Source organism: Drosophila sulfurigaster, chromosome X (genome assembly GCF_023558435.1).
Source record: "Drosophila sulfurigaster albostrigata strain 15112-1811.04 chromosome X, ASM2355843v2, whole genome shotgun sequence".
Taxonomy (NCBI): domain Eukaryota; kingdom Metazoa; phylum Arthropoda; class Insecta; order Diptera; family Drosophilidae; genus Drosophila; species Drosophila sulfurigaster.
The window spans coordinates 10164481-10181371 of NC_084885.1; the positions used below are offsets into that span (position 1 = coordinate 10164481).

The 16891-nt window shown below is 37.1% G+C and overlaps 1 protein-coding gene and 1 long non-coding RNA gene across 3 annotated transcripts; one reads left to right on the plus strand and one right to left on the minus strand.

Annotated features, from left to right (window-relative positions):
- Positions 1-665: 665 nt before the first annotated feature.
- Positions 666-11085, plus strand: LOC133848537 (uncharacterized). Of its 2 annotated transcripts, none has more exons than XR_009895273.1 (3): positions 666-973; positions 9946-10259; positions 10346-11085. It is a non-coding gene; the product is annotated as an uncharacterized LOC133848537 (long non-coding RNA). The 2 variants fall into 2 exon arrangements; XR_009895274.1 differs by lacking the exon at positions 666-973 and adding an exon at positions 9819-9887.
- A 5121-nt stretch (positions 11086-16206) lies between these two features.
- On the minus strand, positions 16207-16891 carry LOC133848850 (MICOS complex subunit Mic10). Its single transcript, XM_062284550.1, has one exon. The coding sequence runs from the start codon at positions 16715-16717 to the stop codon at positions 16496-16498; it is 222 nt and encodes a 73-aa protein (XP_062140534.1). The 5' UTR covers positions 16718-16891; the 3' UTR covers positions 16207-16495.

The window sequence follows — 16891 nt, forward strand, 5'->3', positions numbered from 1 at the left end:
TCGAATACAAACTTAATAAAAGGTAACTAATTAATAAGTTTATTGCAAAAACTTATAAAAGTCGCAAAAAGTCGCCTTAATGATCGATGAAAGTGTAGAAGAACCGAGGAAGGTTGGATATCAGGGGAGACAGTAAAACAAATAAGTAGAAGGATTCAACAGAGAGAGCGATTTTAATTAGTATCTAAACTATAAAAGTAATGTCACTAAATTTCTATAGTTCTAAATCAATTATCGATTGCTCAACAAAGCAACTTTCAGCTGGTATTACAGTCTCTCTATTCTATGACAAATTAGTATAGAAATTAAACGGAGAGACAAATATTAATAATGTTATGTAAAGTAATGTCTCAAAATTTCGATGGAGTAACCTTCAGCTCGTAGGAAGTTGGATATCTTAATAAAGAGACAACTTTGTAATTGTGTCTAGAAATTGAACATAATTTCGATAGTTCTAAATCAACCACTGATTTGATTATAGAGCAACCTTCAGGAGAAGGTCGGATAAAATGCAAATTAATAAAGATATAAAGATAATATTGAAAAGAGAGTGTACGCTATAAAAGTAATGCCGCTAAATTATTGTATTGTGCTATACCGGTGAAAGGTCAGATATGAAAGCAAGTTAATAAAAAGACAAATTTGTATTATTTGTCAACTATAAAATAAATGCTAGCAAATTCTTTAGTTATAAATCTATATTTTAAACGACGGACAGACGAAAGACGGAGTTTAAGAAATAGCAGCTTATATTATTAGGAAAACTTGAGAAGTTGGAATTGATGTCAATAATTGCCGATGTAATTTGCAGTGCATCGACGGGGCTGTCGTTCAACCTTCAGCTGATATTTGCGCCCCTTTTTCGCAGCCCATTTGGATTTTGCGGCCTAACGGTGGGAGGTCGAAGGACGAAAGGCGAAGAAGGAAGTCGGAGTCGGAGTCAGAGTCAGAGTCGGATATGAGGAACACACTCGTAAGTCGCGCACGTCATGTTTCATGCATGAATTGTAGCATAACTTTTGTTGTTCTTGTGCAATCGAGTCAAGTGGCGCACAGCCGCGTTAAAATATGCTGCGATTTGTGTTTAGGGCTGTCAATCAAGCCAAGACTTCGAAAGCCAGTCAACCAGCCAGCCAGCCAGCCAGCCAGCCAACGACAGCAATAGGAAGCAAAACCAAAATTAGAATCAACACCAGCAGCAATACAAATCTGCAGCAGACAGAAAGAGATAGAGAGACTAAGTAAGAGAGAGAAAGAGAGAGATGACAGTTTGGGAGGGAATTGCGTGTGGTTGCCTTTGACATAGCTTTTTGGGCCACGGCTTTAAGCCCACTGCATTGACTTTAAAATTACTCATAAACCAAATGCTCAACTCTACAATACGTAGTGAAAAAATCTTAAGTTTGAGAACTTTTCAATCTGAAAAAAACAAGTGTTGAAAACAAGATTTCCATCTTCAATTGATTACAAGGACGAGTCAAACTTATTATAATGTTAAACTTATTATTATATTGAAAACAAGTAAAAAAAGCTACAGTCAAGTGTTCTCGAATAAAAGCAAAATATTGCGGTATTATTCTCAAAATATGTCATAATAATATACCACAAAAATACTGAAAATATACTAAATGGTATACTTTGTAACATATATTGATATGGTACTACAATATCTTAATATAGAGTTCAAAATATACCAGATTATCAGCCAAGGCAACCTCGACTATTTTTAACTGATCGCAACCAAATTTTCAGGAATCGCAACGACTATCAATATTATTGTACATATATACCAAAATTCCGTCTGTCTGTCTGTCCGTCCATCCGTATGAACATCTATATCTCAGAGACCATAAGAGATAGAAATATAATTTTTTGACCACAGCATTTGTTATTTCTGTTACTTCATTCTTTAGTTGAGTCAACTGTTGGATGCTATTACCTGTATTCTAGTATTGACAAATTAACTTATAGTATTAGTATTATGTTATGATTATTATTATAAGATTATAAGTAAATTATTGAAGAATTTGAATCAATTTTCAATAATTTATCTGGCTGCATTCAATTTTGACATGATTTCAGCACAATTCCAGAATTTTCTAGCACAATGTTTGCTGTGCAGAATTTTAGCACGAAAGGTGTAAACAAAAGGCGAAATTTCTTGAAGATATTCCCGGAATAAGCGCTGTTAATTACACTTATTTATGGCTGCTAATCATAAGATAAATATATTTTGGGCATTTCTTTCGGGGGATGCAATTTGTATTTGGTAGCGATAAAAATTTAACGGTTGTTTGAGCAAAAACGCTTCGAATAAGTTTCGCACAAACGAGGCGGCGACTCGTTTCCCCTCTCAACTCAGCTCAACTCAGCTCAGTCACCGAGTCAGTCAGTCAGTCAGTTAGTCAGTGAGGCAGCATGCAACATGGCCTCGAGGCAGTTTTGTGTGGAGTGTCTGGAGTGCGCGACCTGGCGTTAAATTTATTGCAACAAAGTGGTCAAAAGAGTGAGAGAGAGAGTGAAATTAAAACAATTGCATAGTTTGCATAATTTTTGTAAACAAAGTGGTGGCAAAGACGTCGCCATGCCACACCATGTGGCAAGCAGCAGCAGCAGCAGCAACAGCGGCAGCAAACAGAGGCACTTGCAATTGTTGAAGCTGCCAAGAAACGCGCCAAAGTGCGGATTAAGCGTTGAACCCTTTATGGGGCTTAAGCTGACTTTAAGCTTCGCTGATTTGAGTAATGAAGGGGGAGGGGGGGTGACACACACCTTTGCCCAGCAGCGCGCTGTTTAGGCGGAAGTGCAACAGCAGCAACAACAACAACAACCGCAACGAAGTCAACAACTCTCAAATGCAAAGGCAATCGATTGCCAAATTGCCTCCATTTCTTTCTCTGTGTGTGTGTGTGTGTGTGTAGTGTAGTGTTGCAGTTATTCAATTTTAGCCATTTTATCGCTGCGACACGGAAAACCTTTTAAACAACACAACAAACCCAACACACACACACACAAACCCAACACACACACATACAAACACACAAACACACTGAACAGTGGGTGGCTGCTGGGCAAAGCCCTCAAAGTTATCAGCTGTTATCGATAGGCGAGCAAGCGAGACGACGCCACAAAGCAAGAGAAAGAGAGAGAGGTAGAGAGCGAGCGTGAGAGTGAGCAGTTGAGTCAGCAGGCTGAGAGTTAGACAGTTAGTCAGGCATGCATGCATACATAATTGCCAACCAGCAACCAACAACCAGCAACCAACTACCAGCGACAGTTCAATTCCAACGGAGACAACAAGATCTGTGAATCAAAACTGCAAGTCGAACTCGAAATACTCTACTCAACAGAATGTGCAGCTGCTCTTGAGGAGAAAGTCCTCAAGCTGCGCACAAATTCTAGCTAAGGTTTATCTATTTATTTTGTGTTTTTATTAGGGTAAAAAGGTATTATAAATTTGTGCCTACAGGAAATTTATGTAACAGACAGGAAGAGTCATCTTCGACCGCATTTGGTATATATATTCTTGATCACCGTCAACTGTTGAGACGATATAGCCATGTACGTCTGTCTGTCTGTCCGTCTGTCCGTCTGTGTGTCTGTCCGTCTGTGTGTCTGTCCGTCTGTCCGTCCGTTTGAACATCTTTATCCAGAGACTATAAAAGATAGAGATACAGCAAGAGCCGATTTTGTATGTACAATACAATAACAGTACTACAGGATTTATGATTCCTCAAAATTTGGTTTCAATTAGACAGAAAATTGTATAAGTTATTTAAGATATTCTTTTGTATAGGAAAAAACATCTATTTACTACGGGGCTTTGGCTGACTGTCTGGTATATTTTTCACTCTATGGTATATTTTTAATGTAGTATCAATATAACATATTTTATAGTATTTTTGTGGTATATTAATTTAGTATATTTTAAAATTAATACCACACTGTTTTGCTATTATTCATTGAGTGTGCTAGCTGTAATAATTATTATTATACTTAAGAATCTTGATATTGAATTAGTTATTCCCCTACACAAAATAAATTAGTGTTACATCGTTCATGAAGAAATTCCTTCTTCTGTAAAATGAGCAAACTAAATGAGTTCATCTTCGTCGTTCTTATTGGTTCAGTTGCCCAATTTCCTTATCTATTTTTTTTTTTGTTTAGTTGCTCACTTTTGATCTTTAATTCTTTCTTGTTCAATTGTTCAGTTTTGATATTCGGTTCGTCCTTGATCTCATGTACAATTTTAGTTTAATTGTGTATTTATATTATCCATATAAATAAATATTTAGCATATACCATTTTAATTGCAATATCTTAAAAAAATCAATATTTTTATTTATTTATATATGGGTTTGAATTAAGAAAAGTATTAAATATCCAAATATATTCCAAATCTTTATATCGAAATTTACAAATGAATATATTCGTAAGGGTATCTGGCAGGGACGAACGAAACAAACTGCTCTGCTGTCAATCATTTAAATGTGTTAAGCTTTTAGTGATACAGTTAGTTTTAGGCTTGAAGTAGAAAACTGTGTTAAAGTTCTTAATTATGCCAAAAGTACAGATCAATGTAAAAACGAATCGGATGTTTGTAAAGTGCGGTATTAAAGGCAATACTTCATACCTACAAAGAGAGAACAAAATGTAGATTGAAAATTCTTGATTTAAAATATGTTCGATTTAAAAAGAAAACAATCTTGAAATAATATTTTTAATTTGCAAAAATCTTAAATCACGATTTGATGAATTGGCATTTCAGGATTAAAAACATCTTTTTTTTTAAGATTAAAATCTTTATTAAATATATTTTATTCTAGATTGAAAATAAGATTGCGAATCTTGATCTAAGAACTTAAGTGAAATTCTAATTTCTCTGCTTGCTTAACTAAATGTTTTTGTTGAACTTGTTTATTTCGCTACCCTTCAACTCTTCCTTTCTTTCTCTCTCTCTTTCTTTCTCTCACTTTCTTTCTCTCTCCATCTCTAGGCCTCACTTTATTTAGTGGCTTCCCATCTGTCATATGTTAGCACTCTATACGCTCATCGTCTGCGCCCTTACAATAGTTTTATAATTGCCGCCAACCCATTTTGCCTGCCACTTGCCCCAAAATGATGTTGTATGCAACTTTGTTGTTGTCCTCCGCTCACCGCTCACCGATCCGAAGTCAGCGAAGCGCAGCAGCAGCCGCAACCAAAGTGTTGGCCTCCACATCGTCATCATCATCCGCTTCATCATCGTCATCATCATCATCTTCTTTGGCTGACACGCGGTCGCTGTTGATGGTCAAAACCGAATGTAGCCCAGCGTCCAGTGGCCAGGCAATTAAAATTTTGCGCCGTCTAAAGGCAGTCGCTGCTTAACAGAGGGCCGACAGCTCCCTCCCCCTCCCCCTCCTCACCCTTCTCTTTCACCCCTCTCTATTTTTTTTTACCCTTTCTTTAGTATTCTGTTTTTTTTTGCCTAAATAAGTCAAGTGTTACGACGGCGTTGCGGCCAAATGGGCGTATGAAATGCAATTAAATTAAATTTGCAGTTGCAAGTGTTCGTGGAGCAGGCAACAGAGGATGAACAGAGTGAGATAGACAGTGTGAGAGCGAGAGCGAGAGAGAGAGAGAGAGCGAGGGAAACCACGAGCAACTTGTCATAATGGCCAGTGTCAATTTTGCATAATTAACATTTAATTGAAATGGTTATCTGCAGCAGCAGCAGCAAATGAGAGGGCTTCTAGGAGACTGCTCTTCTTCTTCTTCTCATGGTCTGGGCCGTGGGCGTGGTCTCGATCGACGACTGGGGGGGCAAGGACAAGGCGTCAGTGCGTGACATAGAGAAGCAAAAACACAATGGACTCGGCAAATTGCATATTTGGCAAGTTAAATGAATATTTATTCAAATCTGAGCACAGCGAATGATTTGCAAAAGATTCGCATAATAATGCAACTTATTTTAATTCAATTATACCCTGGCAATCTGCATAATTTCAACAACAAATTAATGTCTGGTCACACCAAAAACAAAACGATTAATTACCATCAAGGGCAGAGTCTTTTTTTTTTTGTTCTCGATGAACACTCTAATTGAAAAATATTTTAATTTAAAAATAAAACATGTAAGAAAGCTACAGTCGAGTGTGCGCGACTTTGATATACCATGGCCTACAAATATACAAAGAATATACAGCAAAAATACTAACATATACCGAATGTTATAATTGGTATATCGATATTGCACTACGTTCAAAATATACCATTAAGCATAAAATATACCAGCAACTTGCATAGAAAAATATTTCTTCAATAACTTGTACATTCTATTTCCACAAATTAACAATGGAGCTAAAGAATTCATTAAAATAATAGATATTTCTGCGAAAGCATATTTAAAGACTTAACACATCAATTAGTATTGTAAATATAACTCTGGATTTAATTGTTTTCTTAAAGGCAAGACAGAATAACTTTGTAGATGAGTGTTATAGTGATTTATTTACCTTTCTTATATTCACGTTTTATAAATCGTTTGCTCTATTTGTTGTTCTTTTATACATATGTGACGTTCTATTACCGATGCTCTAATTTCTTCCTTTTTTTAGACAAATAATAGTTTATCTCAATCCACAGCTGATGCAGTTTTGACTTAGCTGCTTTGGTTAACAATCTGGCATATGTACAAGTATGGTGTATATATACTGTATCGATATACCGAATATACATATATACCAAAAATATATACCATAAAAATACTAAAATATACCGCATATAGAATTTGGTGGTTCCTAGAATTTGTGCACTAAATTTTATATTTGGTATATTCAGTATATTTTTCAGTATATTCTTTTGGTATATTTTTATTGAAAAGTGGTATAGCGGGTATATCACATCCGAGCACACTCGACTGAGCTTTCATACTTGCAAGAAAATTGTAGCTAATACTTAAAATCTTAGAGAATTCAATTTCACATTTCGATTGTCAACAATAAAAAAGTTGGCTGGCTTTAAGAAAACTAAAAAAAATAAAATTAATTATCGTCAGATTTCATGAATGTTCATCTTTTAATAACTGAACAAATGACACTAAGCACAACTTTAAATAAATTGAATCGTGCTTCACACCAAATTTAAGTAATGCATATAAAAATTTAATGGCTTAAGTATATTCAAATTAGATAATAAAACTGATGTATCAATGAACTTATATCGAAAAGCCAAAAGTCAGAGAATTCTAAACAATAATTTAAAACTGAATTGTTGAGTTTAGCTAAGAAAACACTAGTATTAAAAAATATCTAAAACAAAAAAAAAAGAAAAGAAGAGAAAAGTTGAGATTGTAAAATAAATTCGCGTCCACAAAAATGCTTTATTCTGAGGTCAGCTAAACATTTTAAACGACACGCAATCAAATGATTTTAATAACTAGCGTAAAGCAAAAATAATATCCCAGCAGGTCAGCAATTGCTTTAATCCGTAATTGAGAGGCGACAACTGTGATCCGATCCGATCCGATTCAATGCGATGCCAGTTATCTCAGAAGCTGAGCTGGGAGCGGTTCAAACTCTTTGGTGTCTTCGGTGTTCGGTCTTTGGTTGTGTGTCTTGTGGTGGTAGCATTGGGATTGTCACCTCTCTGGTCAGATAACATGATGACCAGTAGCAGACGCATTGTGGACCTTGAAGTAGGTGCGGCATTGGATGTTGCACCTTCTGCTGCTGCTGCTGTTGTTAGACTTGCGGTTGCATCGAATGGAGCAAGCCAGCTATAAAAGGTGCGACAATTTAGACGTCGTCGCTGTCGTGGTTGCGCCTTGTCGACGTCACTCCAGTTGCAAGAGGCAAGTGGCAAGCGGCTTAGCTGGAGAAGCAAGGTAGAAGGAAGCAGCAAGAAGCAGGCGGCAAGCAGAGAGTCAACGCAACCAATTAAAGAGTCGATCGAAGCCGACACTCGAGAGGTAATAATGGGCAATGGGGCAACTCGCAACTTGCAACTCGCAACTCGCAACTTGCAACTGAGCCTGGCCCAATTTGGGGACGACGACGACGACGACGACAGCGATCCCATGCGATGCCCATTCACAATCACAATCACATTCAACCGTTTGTTGCGAGTTCTGTCCATTGTCACTTGTTGCAATAAATTGAAATTGACCAAAGAGCGTGCAGAGTGCACAAGTTTCCTCTCCTTTCCACTCGCATCACTCATTGCTGCATGCGGCATGAGGCATGCGGCATGCGGCGAGCATCTTGTTGCAAGTGTTTTTGGGGCACCGTCTCGCGATTGCCTTGACAATAAATGTCAACACTTTGCGTCCGCTAATTTATTTGCGCGCTTGATGCGTGCCCCATCGCTGGCGGCAAGCATTTCTCCATCTCCATCGCTGTCGCTGTCTCTCTCTTTCTCTTCCTCTCTCTCTCTCTCTCTCTCGCTGTCTCCATTTCAATCTTATTGCTGCGATATTTCTTCGAGCCTATGGAAGCGAATGTAAAACTAAGCTAAGATTACTTTTTTTAATTGATGCACTTCATAAAATATTTATACAAATGATTGCCAGCATTTTGTTTAATATTACAAATATATTTTCTTTATATTTTGATCACTTTAATTTAATGTTAAAAACATATTTTTTTTATTGAAACTTTTCGGTTTAGTTAGAGATTTACATAAATTATGATGGGGGAATTTTGTTGAAGTAAAAGAGCTCATAATAATATAAACCCAAATGAGAAAATTAGCTTAAAAATGATATAACAAAAAAATTATTATAACCCGAAATAAACGAAAATTCAATTGTTTTATAAGCTAATATTGTTATTATTTAAAAAAATAATAATAAGAATCTCAGATTACCATAAATTAACAAAAAAAAAACAAAAAGAAGAAAAGTCAGGTATTAAACAATAATAGCAATATTACACAAATTAAATTGATAAGTTCCTTACAACATTAACTGATGGTAATCACTTTTTACAAATTATGATTTATGACTAACATACTAAATTTATTTATTTATTTCAAAATTGGCGTCGATTCTACACATTTAAATGAAAAAGAGAAATTTTCTAAAATCCAGAAGATTTGTCTTAAAAATGTTGTTCTTAAAATATGATCACTTTAAAAACAAATTATTAAAATTACGAAAATTACACATACAAAATTCCAAAATCTCCAAAAAAGATGAAAAGTACATATTTTCGATTACGAAATTCTCAAATTCATCAAATCTTAATTTTATAACTTTTTCAGTGTCACAAAACTGAACTAAATTGAAATAAGAATCAAAACCTATCAAATACTTATGATTATGGCAACAAATTTGAAGTTAAATTTAGAAAATTTCCTGTTGTAAATTTTGAAGCACAAAGAAATTAAATGTTATGTTTCAGTTATTTGTTTTTTAATTCTTGTAAATACAGAGATATGAAATTCAATTAAAAACGCTATGGAGTTTGATTAATTTTCAAGGAGTTTTATTAAAAATTAATAAAATTACTTTAACAATACGAATACAGTTTCTTAATTCTTCTGACTCTTCAATAAAATGAGCCAGAGCGACTAAGACTTTTAGGCTATTTAATAATTAAGTTATTTTAGTGTAACCTATTACTAGATTTAAATAAATTCATTTTAAGAGTACTTATGTAATGTCTTTTTATTAATGTTGACATCGAGAAATTCAAAAATAATATGATTATATGATCTATCAAGATTTAAGAAGATATTTATGTTGGCTGCGAGGAATTCCAAAAGTTAAAAGTTAAAGTTTTGAAGAATTGCAATTTCTTAAACTTTCAAAATAGTATCATCAATTCGATTGCACTAATAATAAAGTGCTTAGAAAGCAGAACTGTATTATTTACCATATTTACACATGTCGAAGCAATTAAATCGTAAAGGAAAACTGTTAACGTTTAGCTTGTTAAATATTTGATTTATTTCTCGTTTCAGGGGCAACAACTAACATTTCAGCCCATGGCTTATTAGGCGCATTCAAATCAAGAAAGAAAACGAATGAGAGAGATGAAATAGAGAGGGGAAGAGGAAGTTGGAAGTTGGAAGTTGGAAAAGGAGAGAGAGAGGGAGAGGGAGACCAACCCAGGTTGCTGAACAACGACGACGACGACGACGACGACGACGACACACATGAGGAGGGCCAGTTAAATGACGGCACACATTAAACCGAACTGAACTGAACCCAAGTTGGCCCTGTGGTCGTTGGTCGTTGTTGGTCGTACTTTGAGCTTGGGCACCAACAAGTTGAGGTAGGTTAATTTTATTGGCCAAATAAGTGGGTATCAAATTTAATGGCCAGCACACACTACAACAACAGCAGCAACAACAACAACAGCTACAGCAACAAACAGTCTCAAGTGGAAGTGGAGAAATAAGCCCAAAAACAACAGACGAAAATAAAGACGAAGAAGAAGACGAAGACGAAGACAACGACAAGAGACAAGCAACAGATAAAAAGGGTGGTTGCTTTCTTGCTTGGCAGAGTGCGAGTGTGACGAGGATGGAGCGTGGGAAGGAGGGGAAGGGGAAGCCAAAGTCGGCAAATTGCGGCACAGTGCGCAGTGCATAAAGCGTAAAAATGAGCCAAAATAAATAAAAGCCGCAGCAACAACAACCGCAACGAAAACGCCGACGTCGACGTCCGTTTGATTGATTGGCGACAGCGGCGGAAGCAGCAGCAGCAGCAGCAGCGACCGCAACACCAAAGCCAAAAACAACAACAGCAACAACAGCAAAAGCCGCGGCGCCGTGACGTCACAAAATGGCTTTTGCGTAAGGTCAGGCATTTTGCTGCCCAACTACTGAACTGCTGAACTGCTCAACACTGCTCAGCTGAGCAAAACCAATCCCAACAGCAATCGTTATCGAACCGAACAATCGACACCCTCCTGTCTCTTGCTCGCTCGCTCGCACTTGTTGTTTTGCCATGCCAATTAAAAACAGTGATGTAAAGTGCAGCGAATTTCAGTAATCCAGTTTTGTGTCGAGCAATATCAATTTTTTTGAGTTTCTTTTTTGAATTTTGCGAATTCAAATTAACTTTGACACAAACATTAAAATTATAAGGGCCAAATTATTCAAACTTTGTACACATTCAGATTCTACATTTTAGTGAAACAAATACTATAAATGCTTATTTCAATCGCTATGGTGACTAACATAATATTTTATATAGTTGCTTAACTTTTGGATTGCAATGAGAAATTATAATATGAAATCAATTTAAAAAAAAAAATGATTCTTTGAAATTTACTTCAAATTATTGGAATGGAATTAACTCTTAATGAAGGTATTAGCTATTAGCCATTAAATAACTGCTTTATAGGTTTCATTCTATAACTAGTCAAATCTTTACAATACACAAATAAATATAGATTAATAAATAGCAAGTTTTAGTAGAATCGCATCCACAAATGTTTTAAGAGACTTATTTGTAATTCTTAAATTTCATTTATGTTTATTTTTAATACAAAATGTGTATTGGCTCTTAATTTTAATACATATTTAAAGGTTTAAAAACTATTGCTATATTTTTATTTGAATTTAATTTGTATTTAAAAATGTAATGAAGCATTTTAATTAGTATTTATAATTGTACTTACAACTTCTTAACATTCAAAGACATCTTCATTGGAGTATGTAGAAATATAAAATATATATACAGTCTAATAATATTGCTTTATTCTTTTTCTTCTTAAGTCGTTGCTTTGGTTGATTTCTTGAAATTTGTCTTACGTAATCGTGAATTCTACAGCAGTTATTGTATGGCATTCGACACCAAAAAATGTCTGTCATTCGCTTGCGTTTTATACGCTTAACCGTTTAAACAGAGCTTAAGCTGTCTAATTCTATTGGATGTTAGCTAACAAGCCGCCGCACGAAATGCAGCCACAAATTTCTTCAACTCTTTTCTTTTGCACATAATTCAGCTGCGTACGTAATACGTAGTTTTTTCTTTTTTCTCTTTTTTTTTGCGAGTTGAACTTGGGTAATTTTCACGATCCCTTTCTAAGATCTTTAGCTTAAGCTTCAGCTCCAGCTACAGTTTTAGCTTTGTTGTTGTGGCTTGCTGCTGCGTATCAAGATCGTGTGATCTGTGATCGTTCCCCTCGCTGGTCTAGCGAACGCATGATCACGTTTAAGCTTACGCATCATTTAATGGGTTCGTGAAACCATCTCGGGGAAACTCAGCTGTTGATGAAAAATGCAGGCCGCTTCCTGCTTGCACCCACCAATGTTCTCTCTCTCTCTCTCTCTCTCTCTCGCTGGCTAGCTGGGCATACAACTTTATCACTTGCCCACAAAATATCTTCAATTGGTTCCATTAAACTTAAGCTTAAGACCGTGCACGTTGGACATGACCAGGCCAAGACTCAGACTCAGATTCAGACTCAGAACCAAACCCAAATCCAAAAAGTTTGCAGCAGTCGCTTCGTGCGTTGCCATCATCAGCGTCATCATCATCGTTGGGCTGCGCGTCGTGCCCAAAATTAACCTGCTCCCTCTCTCTCCCTCTTCTTCTCTCCCTCTCTCTCTCGTTCACTCTGCTGGGTGCGGGAGTCTGCGCGATGCTCGAGATGGTGCTGCATGATCATGACGACGCGACGCAGGCTACGCGCAGCCGCTATAAATTCTATTGGCGTATCTATCTACACTATTTCTAATTTAGCCCCAACTCAGTCTGCACTTGGACTCGCTGCATCTCTGTTCTCTCTTGTTGTGGCTCAGTTTACTATGTTACCTAAGTCGTCGTCGTCGTCGTCGGCGTCGCTGGCCAATTTAAGTTTAAGTGCTTTGGTAACAGTTTCGCGCTTTCGAAACTTGAGTCGTGATTTATTTTTATACCCGCTACCCATAGCATGCCAGGGTATATAAGCACTTTACATAAGCAGCGACTAAATAAAATAAAATAAATAAAACTATAAATAAAAATAAATAATATTAATAAATAAAACATAAATAAAAATACATATAATATATAATGAGACTATAAGCGCTAGAGCTAACAAATTTATAAATACGATTTTACAAGCAATATTTTTTTTATTTATTTTAAGTTAATCACAATATATCGAATTTTATTATATAGAATTTCAACTTCAATTTTGATTTATCGATTATTATTATCGATTGCTTAAGCTCCTTTTCTCGCGTACATTCGTTTTAAGTGTTGTGCACTGATAACATCTTTTTGAAGTGCTGCATAGTACACAATGATAGCTTATTTTAAGTGTTGTATAATACGCAACAATAACTTATTTCAAGTGTTGTGTAGTGTTTCAAGTTAATAAGTCTATAAAAAATAAAGATACGCCACACGTTTAAAGTGAATTTAATTTGTATTAATTTCTTGCAGCTATATTTACCGGGTATTTCCGAGTCATCCATCGCTATGTGGCGCTTCCATTGCTTGTTTGCCTCCATCTTCGCTTTGCGTCTGCGTTTGCTGCTTCTTCTAGCTCTGAGTTCATCTTCCCCCCCCGCTGGCTGCTGGCGCGATCACATTGAGTGTGATTCCTTCGGAGAGCGCTGTAGGAATTTTCAAGTGCCGTTTTTCACGCCACGACACGCAATCGCTGTGCTCAAGTAAATTAGGAAAATTGATCTAAATTTTCTTGGGAACCTTTCCATTTTTTTTCTGTTCTTTTTTTTTGTGGTTGGTTGGTTAGTTGGTTTTTTTTTCTTGTTGTATTTTGTTTGTCAAGATCGTTTGCAGTTTGGCGCGCAAAGCAAGCAGCCCATCAAAATCAAACACATGTTGTCCAATTGCTCCGAGTAACTGGAGATCTCTCTGCAGCACTTAAAAAAGCACAAAATATGCGCACAGAGCTGCAATTGATTGTCAAGCGCACGTAAATTGAGAAAGTCAGTTAGGGAAAAGCAATAAAGAAAACTGAGCTGCAAATCCCAATCGATCCGACATTGTGCAACAATCTCTGCTGTAATCCGCTATGGAGTTACTTTTTGTTATCTTTTGCAGCTATTATCAAGCAGTATTTTAGTTAAGCTTTGAACTAAATTACTTAAGTATGTGAGTTTCGTTTTGCTCTATCAATAAATCTAGTAATTAGTGTAGTAGAGTAGACTAATTGATTAATTCATCTTTGCTGTCGCTTAACATTTCATTTTAGTACAGAGTCTCTAACAGTCGAGTAGACTCGCAATATTGAAAGCTGAAAATATTCATAATGTATTAAGCTCTCTTGCAGTAAAATATTAAATTTAATACTAAATTAACTGTTTGCTTCTCTTTCCACAACAAATCAGTACAGGTTCTCTTGACAGTCGAGTAGACTCACCATATTAAACTCTCCTCCAGTAATAATGATGTAGCATAATTTAATTTGAGACTTGATTATTCAATCAATTTTCTATTTGCTTCTCTTTCAAAGACAAATCAGTACAGGGTCTCTAACTGTAGATTAGACTCGCCATATTAAACTCTATAACTGAAGTAGCTTAATATAATTTGAGAATTTAATATTACATTTCCTGTTTGCTTCGCGTTCAACAACAAATGAAATGAGTAAAGGGTCTCTAGCAGTCGAGTAGACTCGATACATTGAACTGTCTTTTAGTAAAACTGAAGTAGCTTAATTTAATTTCAGAATTGAATAACACATTTTCTGTTTGCTAAGCTTTTAACAACAAATCAAAACAGCACAGGGTCTTTCAAGTCAAGTAGACTTGCAATTCTTATAAATATAATTGGTAACTTACATATTTGATAGACACGCTTTATATTAACTTCACTAAATTTTACGTTAAGAGATTGCATTTCATATCTAATCTTTCTCAAATAGTGATTAATCCAGTTGTAATTATCAGTAAAGGGTCTTCTCAGTCGAGTTGACTGCAACACTGCATTAATACTTAAATGTATAGTGGCAATTACGGTAATAACACAAAGCATAAACTTAATATTCACAATAAGAGAAAAAATAGCAAACAATCGGCAAAATCAGCTTTCGAGGATCCGCTGTAGATCATAGCGATCTTGGCCAGAACTAATCTATAGAACAAGGCAAGAGAGCAAGGAGGAGAAAAGCCGGTCAATCGCATTAATTTCCGATGCCCACATCGACATCGCCATCGACGTGGTGCTAATGCGACAAGTTCAGTTTGCAGTTTTCCAGGCGGCTTCCTGGAAAGTGGCCATCTCATCATATCAAGCCAAAAACAAAAACGAAGGCGATGCGAGGCAATGTTGGTGATGCCCAGTTGGTGATAGGCAAAAGAGGCAGCGCGTCGAATGTCGATGCCACGACAATCTCGAGTGTCCATCGATGGATGGATGGATGGACTGACTGAGTTGGTCAGAGATTGAGCCGAAAGCTATGGCCGGCAATTATAATATATGTATACAAAATGCAATCGGGTTCAGAGGGCAAGCGTAGAGCTAGCGAGAGTGAGAGAGACAGCAGCACAACCAGAGGCTAGTCTTGGTTCATTGGCAGCTTTGCACGTCGTCGTCGTCGTCGATCAATGTGCAGCCTGTAGCGCCGCTTCGCATCGCCATATCAAGATGTTTGGCTTATTGAGGCCCCCTTCGAACCTTGGCAATCGTGATCACAACACAACTGTGCAACAGAATTCGGCAGCAGCAGCAACTACGTACGGCAACATAGCAACAGCAACTGCGACAGATTCGTTTTGGATGCTACGCAGTCCAGGCCATGTCCATGTCGATGTCGATGTCCATGCCTCAGTTTCGGCTTCAGCCTCCAGCAGCGGCAGGGCGCCCAGCAGCTTCACTTGCAACTCGCAACTTGCAACTTGCTGCTTGCTGCTTGCAGATCCACGAGCTCCACGTTTAATAAGCAATTTTGATTTGGAGCAGATTATGTGACGGGCAAACGAGGCAGGCAGCGGCGACCAGGTTGCATGCAACATGAGTTTCGGCTACTGCTGCGCTCCCAACGAAACGTGAGTCCCGCCACAGACGTTGCAAGGCTTCACTGTTGCCGTTGCTGCCGTTGCACTTGACTTTGCTGCTGACCCGGCTAACGAAAAACCAAAACAACAACAAAAAAACGAAAAAGATTTTTAACTTGCCTCTCTCTGTCTCTCTCTCTTTCTCGCTCTCTTTGTGGATCTGAGTGAGATACTGTTTTACATGGAACTCGTACTGATTGCTTCTAGTCATGCCCCGCGATTTGAAGATTTCCCATTTTGTGATAAGCGCGTAGTGCATCATTTTCATTGGAATTGCATGTATTTTTATTGAATTTTAATTGGCAGTCGCACAACAAGCAGCGAACAACATTAAAAATACCTCGTCGAAATCAAAGAGAGTGAGTAAGGAGACACATTCGCCTAATCATTTAATACCAAATTGTTAAGCTTCGACTTCGGCTTTGCTCGGGCGACTTCGGCTTCAGTTTAAACATCTGTATGTCAGCTTGTGAATGTGTGTGTGTGTGTCTGCGTTTACTTCTATCGTCTATCGTCATTGTTGCGTTGCTTTCTTCTTCTGTTTTGCCTTTTACTTGAATGTCTCCAGATCCTTCTCGCATGTCTTATAGGCAACGCCAATGCCAAAACCAGTGCCCAACAATATTGGCCACATGCGTCGGCGTAGAAACAACAATGAAATGACAGCTCCAACGACAAAGCCACCGCCGCCCTTAACAATCCCATTGGCCAAGCAGCGATCAAACTTTTTGCCCGGCTGGTCCTCGAAATATGCTTTCTCATCCACTGGCATTTTGATTGAGTCTTCTTTTTCGGCTCGTTCTATATGAATTCACGTCCAGATTAATTATCTCTGTTTTTTGGTTTACACACACAGCCTTGACATAAAAACGAAAATTTTTGTTTATCACACCTTGTATGAGAGCAGAAAAATGTTGACTTCCAACAAAAACATTTGTGCCCGTTG